The sequence below is a fragment of the Oryzias latipes genome, chromosome 1 (genome assembly GCF_002234675.1).
Source record: "Oryzias latipes chromosome 1, ASM223467v1".
Lineage (NCBI taxonomy): Eukaryota > Metazoa > Chordata > Actinopteri > Beloniformes > Adrianichthyidae > Oryzias > Oryzias latipes.
In genome coordinates this window covers 29452805-29468376 of record NC_019859.2, presented here as the reverse complement: position 1 = coordinate 29468376, position 15572 = coordinate 29452805, and the positions used below count along the sequence as shown (strand labels likewise).

At 43.7% G+C, this 15572-nt stretch overlaps 1 protein-coding gene across 4 annotated transcripts; it reads right to left on the bottom strand.

Annotated features, from left to right (window-relative positions):
* Positions 1-120: 120 nt before the first annotated feature.
* On the bottom strand, positions 121-14960 carry wbp1l (WW domain binding protein 1 like). Of its 4 annotated transcripts, XM_023960043.1 has the most exons (5): positions 14526-14960; positions 12369-12437; positions 7434-7536; positions 3991-4152; positions 121-2906 (listed from the first exon to the last, which is right to left on the bottom strand). In XM_023960043.1, exons 1-5 carry the CDS (start codon positions 14586-14588, stop codon positions 2098-2100), a joined length of 1206 nt encoding a protein of 401 aa, XP_023815811.1. In that variant the 5' UTR covers positions 14589-14960; the 3' UTR covers positions 121-2097. The 4 variants fall into 4 exon arrangements, with proteins under 4 accessions (XP_023815811.1, XP_023815814.1, XP_023815812.1 ...); XM_023960046.1 differs by lacking the exon at positions 12369-12437 and having other exon boundaries at positions 14526-14949; XM_023960044.1 differs by lacking the exons at positions 12369-12437; positions 14526-14960 and adding an exon at positions 10838-11737.
* Between the last annotated feature and the right edge of the window lie 612 nt (positions 14961-15572).

The following is a 15572-nucleotide window of genomic DNA, read 5'->3' as shown; positions in this document are numbered from 1 at the left end:
AACGGTTCGGTTGAATTTCAGGATGTGCTCATTCATTCTGCAAGTGTATAAAACTGCCAACTAAAAAAATAGCCCCAGAGTAAATGCCCACCACAAACACATGCGACGTGGGAGACATGGGTTTGTGTAAATCCGATGTTTATTGAACATACATCCATCTTACAATGAATGGCTTATGATCGAAACATTCAAACAAGTTTGTGCAAAAGCACAAACCATAACAAAGTGTCTTTGGCAAAATCAGCCAATATCTTTACAAACGTATACAGTTAGTAGGATTAACCCTTCAAACAACCTCAGATTAAAATCTTAACAAAAGTTTAACTCTTTCCTCAAAAGTAGAACTTAATACCCAAAACGGTTCGTACTAATATCGCTAATGATTTCCTTTAAAAAGAGATGAAAAACACATTTTGGTTCAGAATAAAGCTACAGAATATCGTACAGCACTTCCAAATATAAAGTGGTTTCTTCATTCTTTATATAAACCCTTTCAATTTTAAAATGAATGATATGAAAAAGAGCTCCTTAACTAAAAGTTTCCAAGTACACTTTTTTGAGTTTACAAAAGCATTTCTATCTAAAGCACTTCAGAGTGTATTTAGGCCATAATGGATGAAAACTATAGTAACCACGCAGCTCACTTTTCCAGGAGGAAGCTGACATTTAGACTGAAGAGGAGTTAAGAGATGTTCCCCAGGGAATGGAAGCAGAAATCCATTTAACCCGTTTGACTCGGGAGGAAAACTCCAGCAGAGGCTGCGTGTGCACACGGCTGGGGGGGCTGTTTGCTTTCAACACAGTTCCAATTGGAAATCTAAATGACTGACAGCAGAACGCATCTGTGATGCATTCAAGACCAGCTCAGAAACTTTGGATGTGGAGTCAAAGTGAGTAAAGAAAGCCTCATGCCTGAAGCGTCTCTCCTGAGTTTCAATGCAGAATAATTGCAGATTAATTATCACATCGTTTTAATCTCATTTTGCACCAAACATTAGCACATTTTTCCACTTTTTGAAGAATTCTAATCTTCTGCTGTGCAAACAAAAGAAGTCGGTCAGATGGGAGCCTCCAAACCTTTGCATCTTTAGCAGATTGCCCTCTTGGATGCTTGTCGTCGTGCTGGAGTAAGTGAGGATTAACGGGGTTTCTTTTTGTCTTCTACAGAACGTTGCGCTGTTTTAACTGAACATGAAGAGCTGAAGAAAACCAGAACTTTCCTTAAAACCAGCTGAGCTGCATTTCAGCGTCGCTCACTGGTCCATTGTAAGGCAGCAGTCAAGGAGGTTCATGGGAAAACTGCGAGTACAGATGGTCTCAAGTCAAGTAAAAGCTGGTGAGCGTGGAAACTTGCTGAAAGAGACTGACACGCAAGTACGAGGTCTGAAGTCGCTCGCCCTTTTCCGTTTAATCTCTAAGAAGATTAACATTCCTGTTTTTGGCAGCTGCTTTTTCAGTTTCACTGATTGTTCCAGCACAGTCGGGTTTTTCAGGCATGAGCTACAATCATCATATCAGGGTAAAAATCTCAGCATCTGGGAGCCTCACTGGCTGATGCTCCGACGGTCCCGATGACTCAGGAAACAAAGTTGGGGGGGGTTTTCTGCTACAACTTCTACAAAAACTGTGCAAACAGGAAGTGCTCGCGCTCCGACTCGTCAAAGGATGTGAACCTCCAGGCAGAGCGGTTTTTAATCACTGAAAAGCTATTTACAAGCATGTACCCCCCCCCCCCCCCCCCCCCCCCCCCGGCATGATGTCCTTGCACATCTAGTACAGTATCAGTCGCATGACCGCAGAGGAGCTCCATGCTGCATCCCCCCCTCCCAAAATGATCCTGCTGTGCATGATCTTCAACAGTTCAGTGGCAGCGAGGAACAGCCTTTGAGGGCTCCTGCCCCCCCCAGGACTGAAGTCTCAACTGCTGCTTGTGGTAAATGACGGAACTGATGCAGATCTGCGAGTGTGCGGTGGGGGTAAGCTCCACGGCTCCCCCCAAATGAAGCAGAACTGCACAGATTAAGGCCACTGCTGCGGTGCGTTGGGGGGGCATGCTCATAAAAAGAATCAATAAGTCCCTCAGACAGAGGGGCCCCTTCAGCCCTCCAAGCTGCTGCTGGGGGCCCCTCCCTCCTGCTCATTGATGGTGTGCAGGAGGAGGCACACGGGTTCCTGGAGCGGACTCCCGCCTGGGTGGTCAGGGGGCAAAGGAGAGCCCGTCGGACCCCTGTCTGGAGCCCCAGGCGGCGGGTCGTCCTCCCCCCGGAGCGAGGCTCCATGACCACAGCTGTCGCAGAAGTCCCCGGACCCCTCCCCCCCCTCCTCATCGTCGTCGTCTCCTTCGTCCTGTCCCAGCAGGCTCTCCAGCTCCCTCAACTCCTTGCATTCCTGGCCAGTCCCTCCGGCCCCCCCGCAGACGCCGCTTCCGCGCGTGCCGCACACGCACACCTCAATCCCGGAGTCCCCTGTGAAGCGCCTCCTCCTGCCGTTGGGGAGGCGCTCCTTGTCCTCTGAGAGACTGAAGTCCTTCATCAGCGGGTCCCTGCAATCTTCCTCGCTGTCCCCCTTCACCCCCTGGCTGGACAGCCGCTCCATGCCGAGCCCCCCCCCTCGTAGTATCGTGTCTGCATTTTCTGCGGTCTGCACGCGTTTCCCTTCAGCCTTCGGCGTGAAGTCCAAAGAGACGGGGGGCGGCTCCTCCGTGGGTCGGCAGCACAGGCTGTCCGAGGTGGGAGGGCCTGGGGGGGGCTGGACGGTGGAACAGTGGCCGTCCTGCTGCTCAGGATTTAGGGGGCTGGAAGCCACCGAGGACGGTCCTGTCAGTAAGGCGGTGTAAGGCGGGGGCGGAGTCGGCGGCCGGTTAACCACCTCCTCATAGTCGGGAAGGAGGTAGTTGGGCAGAAACCCTGAGGAGGTAAAGAAAGACAATCAGGACTCAGCTGAAGTCACTGTGAAACCGCAGAGAGCCAAATGTGGGTCACGCTGCGTAATGCAGGGGTGTCAGAACCCGGGCCTCGAGGCCCAGGGTCAACCTGCTCCTTATTGGCTAAACACACCTGATCCAGGTGATTAGCAGCAGATAAGGCAGGAATTCTGTAAACCAGGAGGCTGGTGTAGGTACCAAAACGCTTCGTCTTGCAATAAGTGTTCGACTAATGATGACGTCACACGATTTGATTGGCTGTATGTTGGTCTGATGACGTGTAAGAAAGTGACTGGTCCGGACAAATTCTGGTGCAATCGTGGAAGTTATGAGTTCCGTTGTAAACAAACAAAGCTCTGACATAGAGCGAGATGATCTTCTAAACGGGCTTTTCTTATTGCTATGATTATTATGAAGTGCATGTTTGCTTAAAGCTTTTTAAATCCGTGTGGCCAGTGCTTTATTATTGGCAGAACTGACCGGCAGCCCCCTCACGCAGAGCAGTCCAACGGACAGCGGTCTGAACCCTTCTCCGGACCGCACACCGTAACAAAGCACACACAAACACAGCCGCCTGCAAACAGGAAGCTACGAGACTCCAGCTGCTCTGCTCAGAGACACGGTTTGCTCATGCGGAGCAGCAGGTTCGTTCGAACAGCCACAGACCTTTTTACAAAGTGGGTGTTGGTAAAATATAAACATTACAAAGAATAATGTCAGACACAAGTTATGAAGGAAATGAACGTTAAGTTACAAAAGGAAACCTGAAATGAAAATATGTAGAGCCCGAGCAGTTTGTCCAAGTGGGGTTACCGTAGTGTGACGTCATCATTAGTGTCATGCCCCAGAACACTTATTGCAGGCCCAACAGTTTTGGTACCTACACCGGCCCTGATCGCCTGGAGTTTGACACCCCTGGTTTAATGGAAACCACCAGCAAGGTTCAGAGAGACAACAACTCTGCTGCTTTCCATACATGACCCAGAGCTTTGACGTTACTGCCATCTTTTTGGGATCTGGATCACAGAGATCTGTGACGCATGCTGCGTGACGGAGGCGACTCTTACTGAAGTAGAAGGGCACGGACGGGTAGTTGTGAGCCTCCCGGTAGGCGATGAGGTTGATCTCGTGCTGCCGTTGTTGCTGCTGCAGCCGGTGTTTGGTGCGGCGATGGTGACACACGCAGCAGCAGCTTAAAATGAAGATGATGGCCCACACCAGCCAAAACCCTGAGGAAGAGCAGCACAGGTTTGTTTTTCCCTTTTCAAATAGCTCTTTCTGTGCATCAACGTGCACACAACAGGAGAAGCAACCACACCTCCAACACAAAGCTCGGATCAACAGGTGATCTCTAGCTTTAAAATAGAAAATTTGGAGAAAACATCAGCAGGACAGAAAGTTTTGGTTCACTTTGTGAGGATCATTTAAATGCAAAAAATCCATAATATTCTAAAAACAAGCGGAGCTGCAAGCCAACTGATGTCCAGCCGTTTTTCTTTTTAAACTGGAAACCGTTGTGGCTTAGTCAGCAGGGGGGGGGGTAGAGATAGCAGCTTATCAGACTCCTGCTGCTACTCTCTGTGAAGAAAACTTACAGTTCTGGTTTCACCAACAATATCAGTGATTTCAAATCAGAAGGTCAACAGTCATGTGACACCTGTGTTGTAATATATAAAGAAAAAAAGTTTCATTTTCAAAGATTTTTTTTGTTTAATATTGCTTATTAATTCCCAGGTCTCAGACCTGTTATTTCTTTAAGAAGCTCTTCTATTGAAACACACAACAAAATCAAATCCTGACGTGCTTCAAAGGTCCCCCTGCTCACGTCAGCCCTTGTCCACAGCTAAAGTTCTCTGGACATCATCTGGAGGATCTAGAGGAGGATGGGTAGAATGTCATTTGGTCAGATGAGACCAAAATGAAACTCTGGAATAAACGCCACTTGCTGAGTTTGAAGGAAGAAGAATTCCGGGAAGCATCCAAGAACACCATACCCACTGTGAAGCATGGGAGTGGAGACGTCACGCTTTGGGCCTGCTTCTCTTCAAAGGGAACATGACGACTAGGGATGGGTATCGTTAAGGTTTTAACGGTACTACTACTCTTATTGATACTGCTCATCGATCCAGTATTTTAACGATACTTTATTGATACGTTTTGAGGACGAAAAATAAATAACAAATTAAGAACATAAAATGTTTTATTTCCTCATTATGCAACAAAACATTGTTTTTTTAACAAAACATTTTACTGTATACATTTTCCATCTTGAAAAGTAAAACACATGAAAAAAGAAGTCATTTAAAGAAAAATAAACTGCAATGTCTTGAAAAAATGCTGCCATGATGGAAATATAAAACAAATTAACTAAACTGTTCACTCTAAAATAAAATCCAGTTGCATAGGGGAACATGGTGGAGGTAGATTGCAGAAAGCCAACAGTTCTTCATTCTTCGTGTGTCCGCTGCCTTGTCTAGTGTGTGTGCGCGCGCCGCGTACTGTCTGAACAACAGCCCCCCCCCCATGCACACAAATAGCCAGACAGACCTCTCCTCTTCAGCGAGAATAGCAAAATTAATATCATTAATTAATGGAAAATTGACTGACTTGGTGAGTTAAATATGGCAGATAACGTTGAGATATTGTGGGACACAAAAAAAGGGCGACTTCTCCAGTACCGATAGCAGAACCGTAGAGGTCAGATCTCATGGATACTGGGGGCTCGTTCAATACTGGGGCTCGGTACCCATCCCTAATGACGACTGATCCATATGAAGTAAAGCGTGAAAGGATCCACGTATGGTGAGATTTGGACAAAAAGCTCCGTCCATCAGTCTGCACATTGAGGATGAAACGCATCTGGATCATTCTTTATGACAATGATCTCAAAAACTAGGGGTGTAACGATTCACGTGGTTGAACCGAACCTTTTCAGTACGGCAGTTTCGGCTCGGTTCCCTTCTGTACCGTTTCAGTTCGTTTTATCTTTTTTAGCCGCATATGGATTGTAACGACCCAGCTGCTTTGTCACTGGTAGCGAGGAAACGAGAGCCGAGCTGCTAATTCACTAGCTTGCCTCATCCTACTCCACACGTGGTCGGAATCCATGAAGGGAAAACACAATTAAATAAGTCAAATGCTGTGTGTTGACATTGTTACACAAAGTTAGCGAATGCCACAGTAATACATCTAATCTGTTAACGAACTTAAAACGGCATCACCCGACTGTAACAATCGGGTCTACAAGAAAAAAAATGTGCAAGTTAGAAGGTTTTTTCCAGGCCAGTGTTAATTATCCAAAGCTTTTGGTTCCTGGCAGCGAATAGTTTTTCTTATTTTAGTAAGCAGATCACCTACATAGGTCAATTTTATTTATTGTTATGTAAAACCAATAACTGCATTTTGTGAGTAATTTCTTTCTGCCTTAGTTTTTTGTACCGAAAAATACAGAAAATAGATACATCGAGAGTTAAAAACGTTATTAATCTCCCAAGGGAGAAATTCAGGTGTTCAGAAGCAAAACAGATGCAATAAATAACAACAAAATAATAGTTCATAAAATAGCAGCTCATATCAGGCAGATTTGTTAAACAGAACCGAAATGTGGCGAACCGAGCCCTATGAAATTCTGAACTGAACCGAAAGGAGGGGCTACGTCAAACGTTCTTCATGGTTGTGGAGGGATCTAGCTAGCCTTTGGGTTCCAATCCAATAGAGAATGAGAAAGCCCAGCGACAGCCCCCAAAACATCACAGATTTTGAGAAGACGTTCATGGAAAAATAGACCAGAACAGCTGCTAGCTACAATGTGTCCAAGCCTGGTGGACAGGAAACCTTTGACCTCTGTCACTGAAACCAGGGTTAAATCACAAAGCATTGAGGTGAATATTTGTTATTGACCAAATACGGATTTTTTTGCACCATCATACAAATAAATTCTATAAGAATCAAACATGATTTCCTAGATTAATTTGTGAAGTGTACCTATGCAGAACATTACAGACCTTTGAACCTTGAAGAGGAACAACTTTCGACTTTTGACTTTTTTCAACTGTTTATGGTCTCATCTGTCCTATGACCAACATTTAGTTGTTTTCAACTCCAAGTGGGCGGCGCCTAACTCATTTACTGTTTTTGCATCGCAAGGCAGTCCGTCTGCATTCACACTGAAGTAAACTGCACCAGAGTTCATGTGCAAGAGTACAGACACCCTCGTTCTAGAGACGACCAGAGGTCTTTCGCTCGGTCTAACCCAGAGTTCAGGTGAGCTTTCACACCTGCAGAACCAGGAGGACCATCCAAGAGACGGTTGCTTTTGAACAAAAGGTTTCAAAGGTTTATTTTGGTTTTGAGAAGAAAAACTGTGACCTTAAAAAAAAAAAAACAACCTGCCATGCAGCTCAGACTCACTGAGGAGGTTCACGTCAGTGAAAATCTTATTTAGCAAAAAAAAAGGATGTAAAAACAGAGGGGGTTAGGCAGGAAACTAGAAACATGGACAAAGACTTACACCACAGCTCATAATAGTAACTACAGCACTGGGATTCTCCACAGCAGTGTCCAGCCTCACAGAAGTAGGTCTGGTTGTTCACGCCCTCACAGCGAAGCAGGTTCTGCAAAAGGAGGAGGAGAAACACGGTCACTTCAAGTAAAGTAGACGATAAATCAAGACCTAAAATGAAAACTATGTTTAAAGCAGCACTGTACTTTGGCCTTTTGTGCTTGCAGCTGTATGTGCACGGCAATAAGCAGAGTTCCTGCCTGATTGTTGTTTACAGTACACATCCTTCACCTCTGTGGTGTCAGAGTTCTGCCCGCCACTTGTTTTGTAGTCTAGATTGACAACACAGCGAAGGTGACTCCTCAGACAAAAATGTCATCACTTGGTCATTTCACCCTCTCGTATTTCGGTGAAGTCTTAGGATGAAGGCCAGCAGGTGCTGACAGATGATCCACGGCGGCTTCATGAGTGTCCCGATACTGACCAGGTCTAATTAAATCCCATCCGACCATTCCCATAGCGTCCTCCAAAAATGAGAAGAACGCACTTATCACACTGACTTCAAACACACTTCCAAAAGTTCTGATCCAGTTTACTAAGAGAAACCGGTCAGGCTGCAGAGACAGAATCTACATAAAAATGAAACTCAGTAAAGCAGAGGGACGAGGACAAATCTCTGAGGGTATTACTGCATCAAATAAAACAGCGTACTGCATTTATTAACAAGACTAAAGAGAAGAACTTGATAAAAAATGTGTTAAAACAGTTTTACTGTTTGAAATCAGCCCTTTACAGAAATAGAGAAAGTTATTAAATGAAGGTCATATCACTTCCAGACCTCAAAGCTTCAGCTGTGTGCCGAGTTACTGGGAGCTAGTTTAACTTCTAAAATACTGAATCCATTTCAATTCATAAGTTTAAGATTATTATTATTATAATAATAATTCTACATTAGTTTGTCAAATATCCAATCTGATATCAATTTACTCATGAAAACCAGATTCTACGTGACTGTTTCAACTTAAAAAACCCTGAACTTTACTGAATAAAGCTGAATTCTTTCCTTGGAAACCAACAGAAAAGCAAACATTTCTCCCCAAAAACAACTGTTTTTATGAATCAGCTTGCTTTTGTAGACGTGACTATTACTTTACTGCGCCGTGTTTGGTTTATTTTTGGACTGTTTTGGATTTTATTTGATTTTTTTAAATTTCAAATATTAATCAATGCAAAAAAAAAAGATTTATCAAACTCGTTACAGAAATGCATGAAATAAGCGACTAAATTAGCATTTTAAGAAATTCATGAAATGCATAGATTAAAAAAACAGACAAAAAGAAAGATACACCAAGTTACATTTGCTTAATTAAATATAGTGATCATTAACTAAAGACATGCTGAGCTTAGTGGGATGAAGCGAGTTTATATAATCCCACCCCTACTGAGTTGATTAGATAGTTTTGCATAGTTTTCGTAATCCGGTTCTGATCAGGTAGATTATTTTCAAATTACAAAATCCAGTGCATATTGATTATCATCTGAAAACATCCCTTCATGATTTCATTCATAAATCACACATCATGTCACAAATATGTAATACTAATTGATTACAATCACAAACAACTTCATATGAATCCAGATATCATTGCTGTACACATTTCAGATCAAGTTATCAAGTAACACAATCCAAGTGCTTATTGATTATCCTGAGAAAGAATTCTTACATCCTATCAGTGAACGTTAATGATTCACACTTTAGATAACCATCATGTAATAACCATTGATTATTATTAGAACACATTTATTATCACATTAAACCAGTGATTATTGCTACACATTGCAGATCAAGTAAAGAAAATCAATGGTTTATAGATTGTCATTTAAAACATTTCAGTGATCATCATTGCACATTACAATGTAACACTAACTGAGCTTTGATTATTTCACCAAAATAAAGTTCACACATGTATTTGGAATTATTCAAACACCTGTTGATCCTTAACTCATCTTATCTTCATATCATGAAATCAGAGTTTCTTTATACATTTTCTTGAATATTTGGATATTTGAACATTGTTTGAGCTCATTACGTAACCCGTTCCAGAGTTTAATGCCACACACCGACACACAGAAACTTTTCTTTGTGGTTCTTATCAGTTTGATCTTGAAGTTCCTACATCCCCAGTTTGAAGCCTCCTTCATTTTCTAAGAACTGTTTTTGGATGTTGAATGGTAACGATTTCCCGCTAGCTATGTATAGAAGTAGCGCAGTGTAAAAATCCACAAGGTCATAAAGTTTTAAAAGTCTGGATTGATAAAATAAATTCTTTGTATGATCAAGATAGCTTTAAAGTAAAAAGACAAGATGTTATTCCCCCAAATTTCTATACAGTAGGTCAAATATGGTAATATTAAGGAGCAGTACAATAAATATCTACTGTTGTATTCTATTATAGGTTTAGATTTATTTATGATTGAAACACTTTTGGAGACTTTAGATTGTATGTGTCTGATGTGTTGCTTCCAACTTGGTTTGTCATCGATTAAAAACCCCTAAGAATTTGATTTCTGTAACACTTTTAATTGAGACATTATTCATTTTAATTGAGAGCTCAGTATTGGCGTAGCTGTTACCAAAAAACATCACTTTGGTTTTATCTAGGTTCAATAATAATTTGTTGTAAATCATTCCTGATTTTATCTTGTTTAACTTTGTGTTCTTCTGGAAACAAAAACAAAACATGGTGCAGTTTCAGGAAGGAGCTGCTGATGCCAGTGCCACTTATTCAGAGTTATGCTTTCAATCCATCAATTTAGCAATGATACAGTCTAAAAAGTATCCCCCGACGAGCCCTTTGAAAGGCCAACGACAGTTTTTATTGATTTATTTTACTATTGTCTGCAGACTCAGTTGTCATTTTGTGCCCTCAGGTAAAAAAGAAAAAAAAATTAAAGCATCCCAGAAGTTTTAAGGGAAACAAAGATGCTGAAAATATTCCTTCATATTTAGCAGATTCATTAGAGATACAACTTGCCTCACTCCACCAATGGAAAACTAGGGTTCATTCGTTTCTAGAAATATCTGCAAGCCTGAAGAACCTCAGTCATGAGAGCGAGACGCTTTCAGACGTGTGTCAACCCACAAAATCCTTCAGGTTTTAATGCATGAATTAATTCAGAATAAAAGCAGATCGGATCAGAAAACTGAACAAACCCCAACAGAAGTCGACTGTCTGAACTCCAACAACATGTTGTCTTGTGTCAACTGTCAATACAGCAAATGAGCAGCATGGACAACCAAAACCAGCCATCCACACTGTGAAAAGCCAACAGGTGGAAGAACACAGGGTGGATGGTCAATAGGAAGGGCAGAAAAAGTTGTTCAAAAAGTCCAGTCGGATCTGTTCAGTCACCTCAGAGTGCAGAAGAAGATGAGAAAGTGGGGTTTCCATTACCGGCGGAGCTCCTGCATCCAGGGACATGAAGAGTCCTGATCCAGAAACTGGAAGCAAATGCTGAGCCCGTCTGTTTCTTTGCTTCTCGACCCTACCCACACACCAACCCTCAGCCCACTCCAACGCAGCCCAAACACTGGACACGGATTGCTTTACGGAAATTTCCAAGCTCCAGCAGAGCTCCAAGCTACTCCTCTGCAGGATGATCAGGCAGTGAGAAAGCGAGAGGCAGAAACACAGATCAGTGACACACCAGACCCGAACATCAGAAAACGCTGACAGGGAGAAGAAGTGCAGGCCTGTTTATCAACACGACATTCCTGAAAAGCCAGCTGGGCACAGGACGATTTCACGGCATCTCCTGTTTCTCATCTCGGTGAGACTTGTTTTCCTCACATCTGCCTGCCAGACAGGACGCTCAGTGCGGGACGGCGCAGGATTCACAGAACAAACACATGCAATAACCAAGGGAAACAAAAACGTCTGCTCTAAACAAAACAATCTCAGCTTGTCTTGGCAAACAACCGACTGAGCAACGAATCCGCAAAGACCAGATTCCCATCTCCCTTTTGAGTATGCAACAACCAAACAATCCACCTCTCTCATGCTGAAACGCTGATTAAAGACTGATCTGGTTACTGAAGCGACTGCAGCGCTGCAACATAATATGCCTTAATAAGAAGCTGCTGAAAAGAGTTGAAAATCTCCTCAGAAACGGCGACAGGACGTGAACTTCGTTAGGTCCTTGGGCATAGACCTGATCCACCTCACAGTCCTGCCCACACCCCCTCTTCAATATTCTTTGGCTCAGCCACAAAAAGTATCTCTGATCAAAATGAGGCACAGCGCTGACACTGATGAACCCTTGAAACCCAACATCTGAGGAGCTGGAGGGATCGCTCAAGAAACAATGGCGTTTCCTGTCAAAAAACCCATCAACCACTGCTGGGACGCCTGAACGGTAAGAACTGGACTTGGGGGACCAAAGTTGTGCATCATGTGCAGGAGGGACAAGTGAAGGTAGTCTGTGTGCACATGAGACCTTCTTACTAAACCCTCTTAAGAACTACTTTAAAGGCAGCGCTCAGTGAAACAAGTCTTTGACTGGTTACTTTTTGTGTCTGAAAAAGGTGCATTTATTGGACTCAAACTTCGGTTCGTGTCAAAGTTAAATCTCGGCTGTGGAAAAGGACTGAAAATCCAAATGTACGAGTGACCACGTGTCCCTCTTGACTGCCCAGCAGCTGAATCTGTTGCCCCGTTAATGGACACGGCATTCTGTGGGGTCCTACAGGATCTCAGAGGGTCGTGCAGATTCCCACGCTCTGCACAAGCATGAAACGGCTCTCAAGTCTTTTAAACGCACGCATTTAGCAAAAAACAGCAAAACAATATCATCAAATGTGAATCATGTGCTTTAGCAGGGAGCCCCCATACTAATTTCCATGTCAGACAAATCAACAACATGCCTAAGTTAGGACTACAGTACCTCTCTGTGACCCGCACTGTCCCACATAAATCTATGCTCCCACATTTGCTTGGTTGGGTTTTGGTCCCCCTAAAACAAACAAAAACAAAAGAAGGAAAAACGGCTCAATTATTTTAGAAAGTGATTCATTTATGACAACTGATGGAAAACAAATGCATTCAAGCAACTTCTTCACTAACAGCCGTACAGATTGATACAAATGATGAGCATCTTCGTTTGAAAAGGTTCCAACTTAGATCTTTGTTGTCATATTTATTATAAACACACACACACATCCTTTACCTCATCCCAAATTACCCAAACCACTTCCACTGACTACTCTGGTCTGCCATTTTTCTAGAAAACCTTCAAAGACCAACTGTCCTCTGTGAACAAACACGCCATCCTCATTAGAAAGGGCTGAGCTCTAGACCCGATATCTGACCACTTCTCAGCTCATTGATGGACCATCTATTAAAAAAAGCCTCCCTCTGCTCCATTTAGCAAAGAAAACTGTCGCAACACATTCTGCACACAAGGTGTTAACCAGCCAGAAAAGTGCTGCCACTTTCAAAAGAGAACTGCAACACTGATACCCGTTAGCTTTCACGCTTAAAGTTGGACTGTTGCCATTCTCCTGAGGTTTCTTTCACTTTTTGATTCAACCAGACTGCATGTGTGTGGCTGTGGATGTGCATCTGCACTGACATTGACTGGAGGGGCCTTATGAGTCACAGGCTGCAGTCAAGCAGAAGTAGAATTACTTCTACAACAGCATTACTTAAGTAACCAAACAATGAATTATAAAACAGGTAAGAAGTCCTTGGAAACACATTTACAGCCGATTTTTTGTTTAATCTTCTAAAGAAAAATACTTTAACAAAAAAAAAATGCTTTTAAAACAAAATTTTTAAAAAAGTTACTAGAGTACGTTTGCTGGTGGCTGGGTGTCTCAATTGGCCGCGTGTTAGTAACTTCATGGGAACCTATTTTTGGTTGCCCCAGGGGCCGCGATGATCCTCATCCAGTGTGGGTCCTTGGTCAGGACCCCTTATGCTACTGTCCAGCTATGTAACCACAAAAGACCCCAAGACTGGGGCCCCCTGTGCCGGTCCCCAGCACGGAGAAAATACAGGGTTGTGTCAGGAAGGACTCCAGCTGTAAAAATCTCTGCCAAACCAGCTGAGCCAATTAGTGAAAGCCGGTTCTGTGCTGTGGCGACCCCTGAAGGGATATGGCAAAAGGTGAACAACCACAAGTAAGAACATTTATATTGTTGGTATGTTTATTGCCTTAAAAAATAAACTAAAAATGCTGGTGTTCTGAGAGCAACCGTCGCCCTGCAGTGATATGCCTTTGTTACAGCTGACCTCTCATTATGAAATCAGTAGTCACAACCAGAATGTGGATCTGTCTACACCTGGAGCAGCGAGAGGCGGAGCTGCAGGTGAACCTCACAGCATTAATGCTGACATTAAAGTGGACACAGAATGCCAAGGATTATGTCACAGGATTTCTAAAGCATGAAAGTGGGTGAAGGCCAGAGCTGTCTTTAAAAACACCTTCTGTTCTGTTCCTGGGATCACTCATGAAGAATCGCGAGACTTTAAAGAATCAAATCAAACTTTATTTATAAAGCCCTTCAGAAATATGTAACACAAAGTGATACATGAACAACATTTTCAATGTTCGTAATAACCAAAAGCAAGACCAAACGCTTTCCAAAAAAGAGTTTGTCTCTACCTTTAGTGATAACAAGTCAAACCCTGATATCTACTATAACCTGACACAAACTTTAACAGAAATGTTAGCCTGCTAAGTGTTTTTCTAGCTTGCAGCGTTGCGGGGCCTGTTAGTAACGTGAACGCGTGTGATGTTTGTCAGGACGGTCGCTCGAATGTGAAAAAAAATCTTCTTAAAGAACTTTGGTAACCTGAGAGAAGGCGAGGAGTCCGCAGCAGACACGCAGACTCCGGAAAATAAAAACACCTTAGCCATGCTAACTGGGTTAGCCACGGAAGCTAACAGGCTGCTCACCCGGAGAACCTCTTTGCTTCTCTCGGCTTTAGGCGACACAAGCCGTCAGAAAACAACATTCTCCGAGCTCGCTCGGACTCTTTAGTAACTCAGCCGGGGGTCAGCTGATAGCTCGTCATATGTATGTGGGGCTCAACTTACCTCCTCCGCCGCTGACTCCGTGGGAGAGACGGAGGCGACAGCAGCTTGTAAAAATAATCCCATATTTAGGAGAAAAACATTCAATCCAGGAGAAAGCGGAAGCGCGGAGTCATGAGCAGGCCGACTCTCGAACAGTTTTTTACAGGGAAAACATCGGGCTCCGGGCTGGCTCGCGTCGTGTCGAGAGGCCGCCGCCTCCTCTGTGCTCAGCCGGTGCTCCGGATGCAGCTGTTGCACGAGGCGTTCCCCGGAGAGGACTCTCCGCTCCGGTCAGCTGGGTGTGGTGTGGTCACCGAGCCCGGATCCATGTGCGCAACGTGACAGGCGGACCGCACCGCGGAGCAGAAGTTGTTTTGCGGACTGGAACGTGGTTGGTCAGCTCGAACCAGCTGCAGAGATATTGACCAATCATCGAGCAGTGCGCGTGAGCACCAGGCCTATTTTTCATGTCCATTTATGAGCGTGTTTTTTTCTTCTTCGTCTTAAGGCAGTCAGGTGAACAAAAACATAGCTTGGATAATAATGGAAATCATTTTTGTTTTAAAATGTCTGTGCGGGTTCAGGACAGGATGTTGAACCTCTGGTCAGCCGGACTCCAAAATGTTCATGTAGAAGACGTTTGACTGCACAGCCAGTCCACCTACAGATCTACTTGACTTTCCGTCTATCTCATAATAAATGGTTATTTAGCGTTTTACTGCCTTCTTAGAAGGTCCAACGCACTTCACCGTCTCAGTGCCATTCACCCACACAATCGATGGAGTGATGTGGGGTTCAGTGTCCTGCCTAAGAACTCTTTGACACATGGGCGTGCAGAGCGGGAACCGAACCCACAACCTTCCAATCAGAGGTTGACCACTCTACCTCTCCACCATGACCCACATTATTTAATTAAAATAATACTTTGTAGATCAAACACTCTACGGAAACACTTCAACTTCCTGGCAGCATCCCCGTTGATCCTTTAAAATCCTCCTGCCACGTTTGCAGCCAACTTTTGTCCAGAAATAAGTAAATTAATTCCAGAATTGAGTTTAAGCAGGAGGG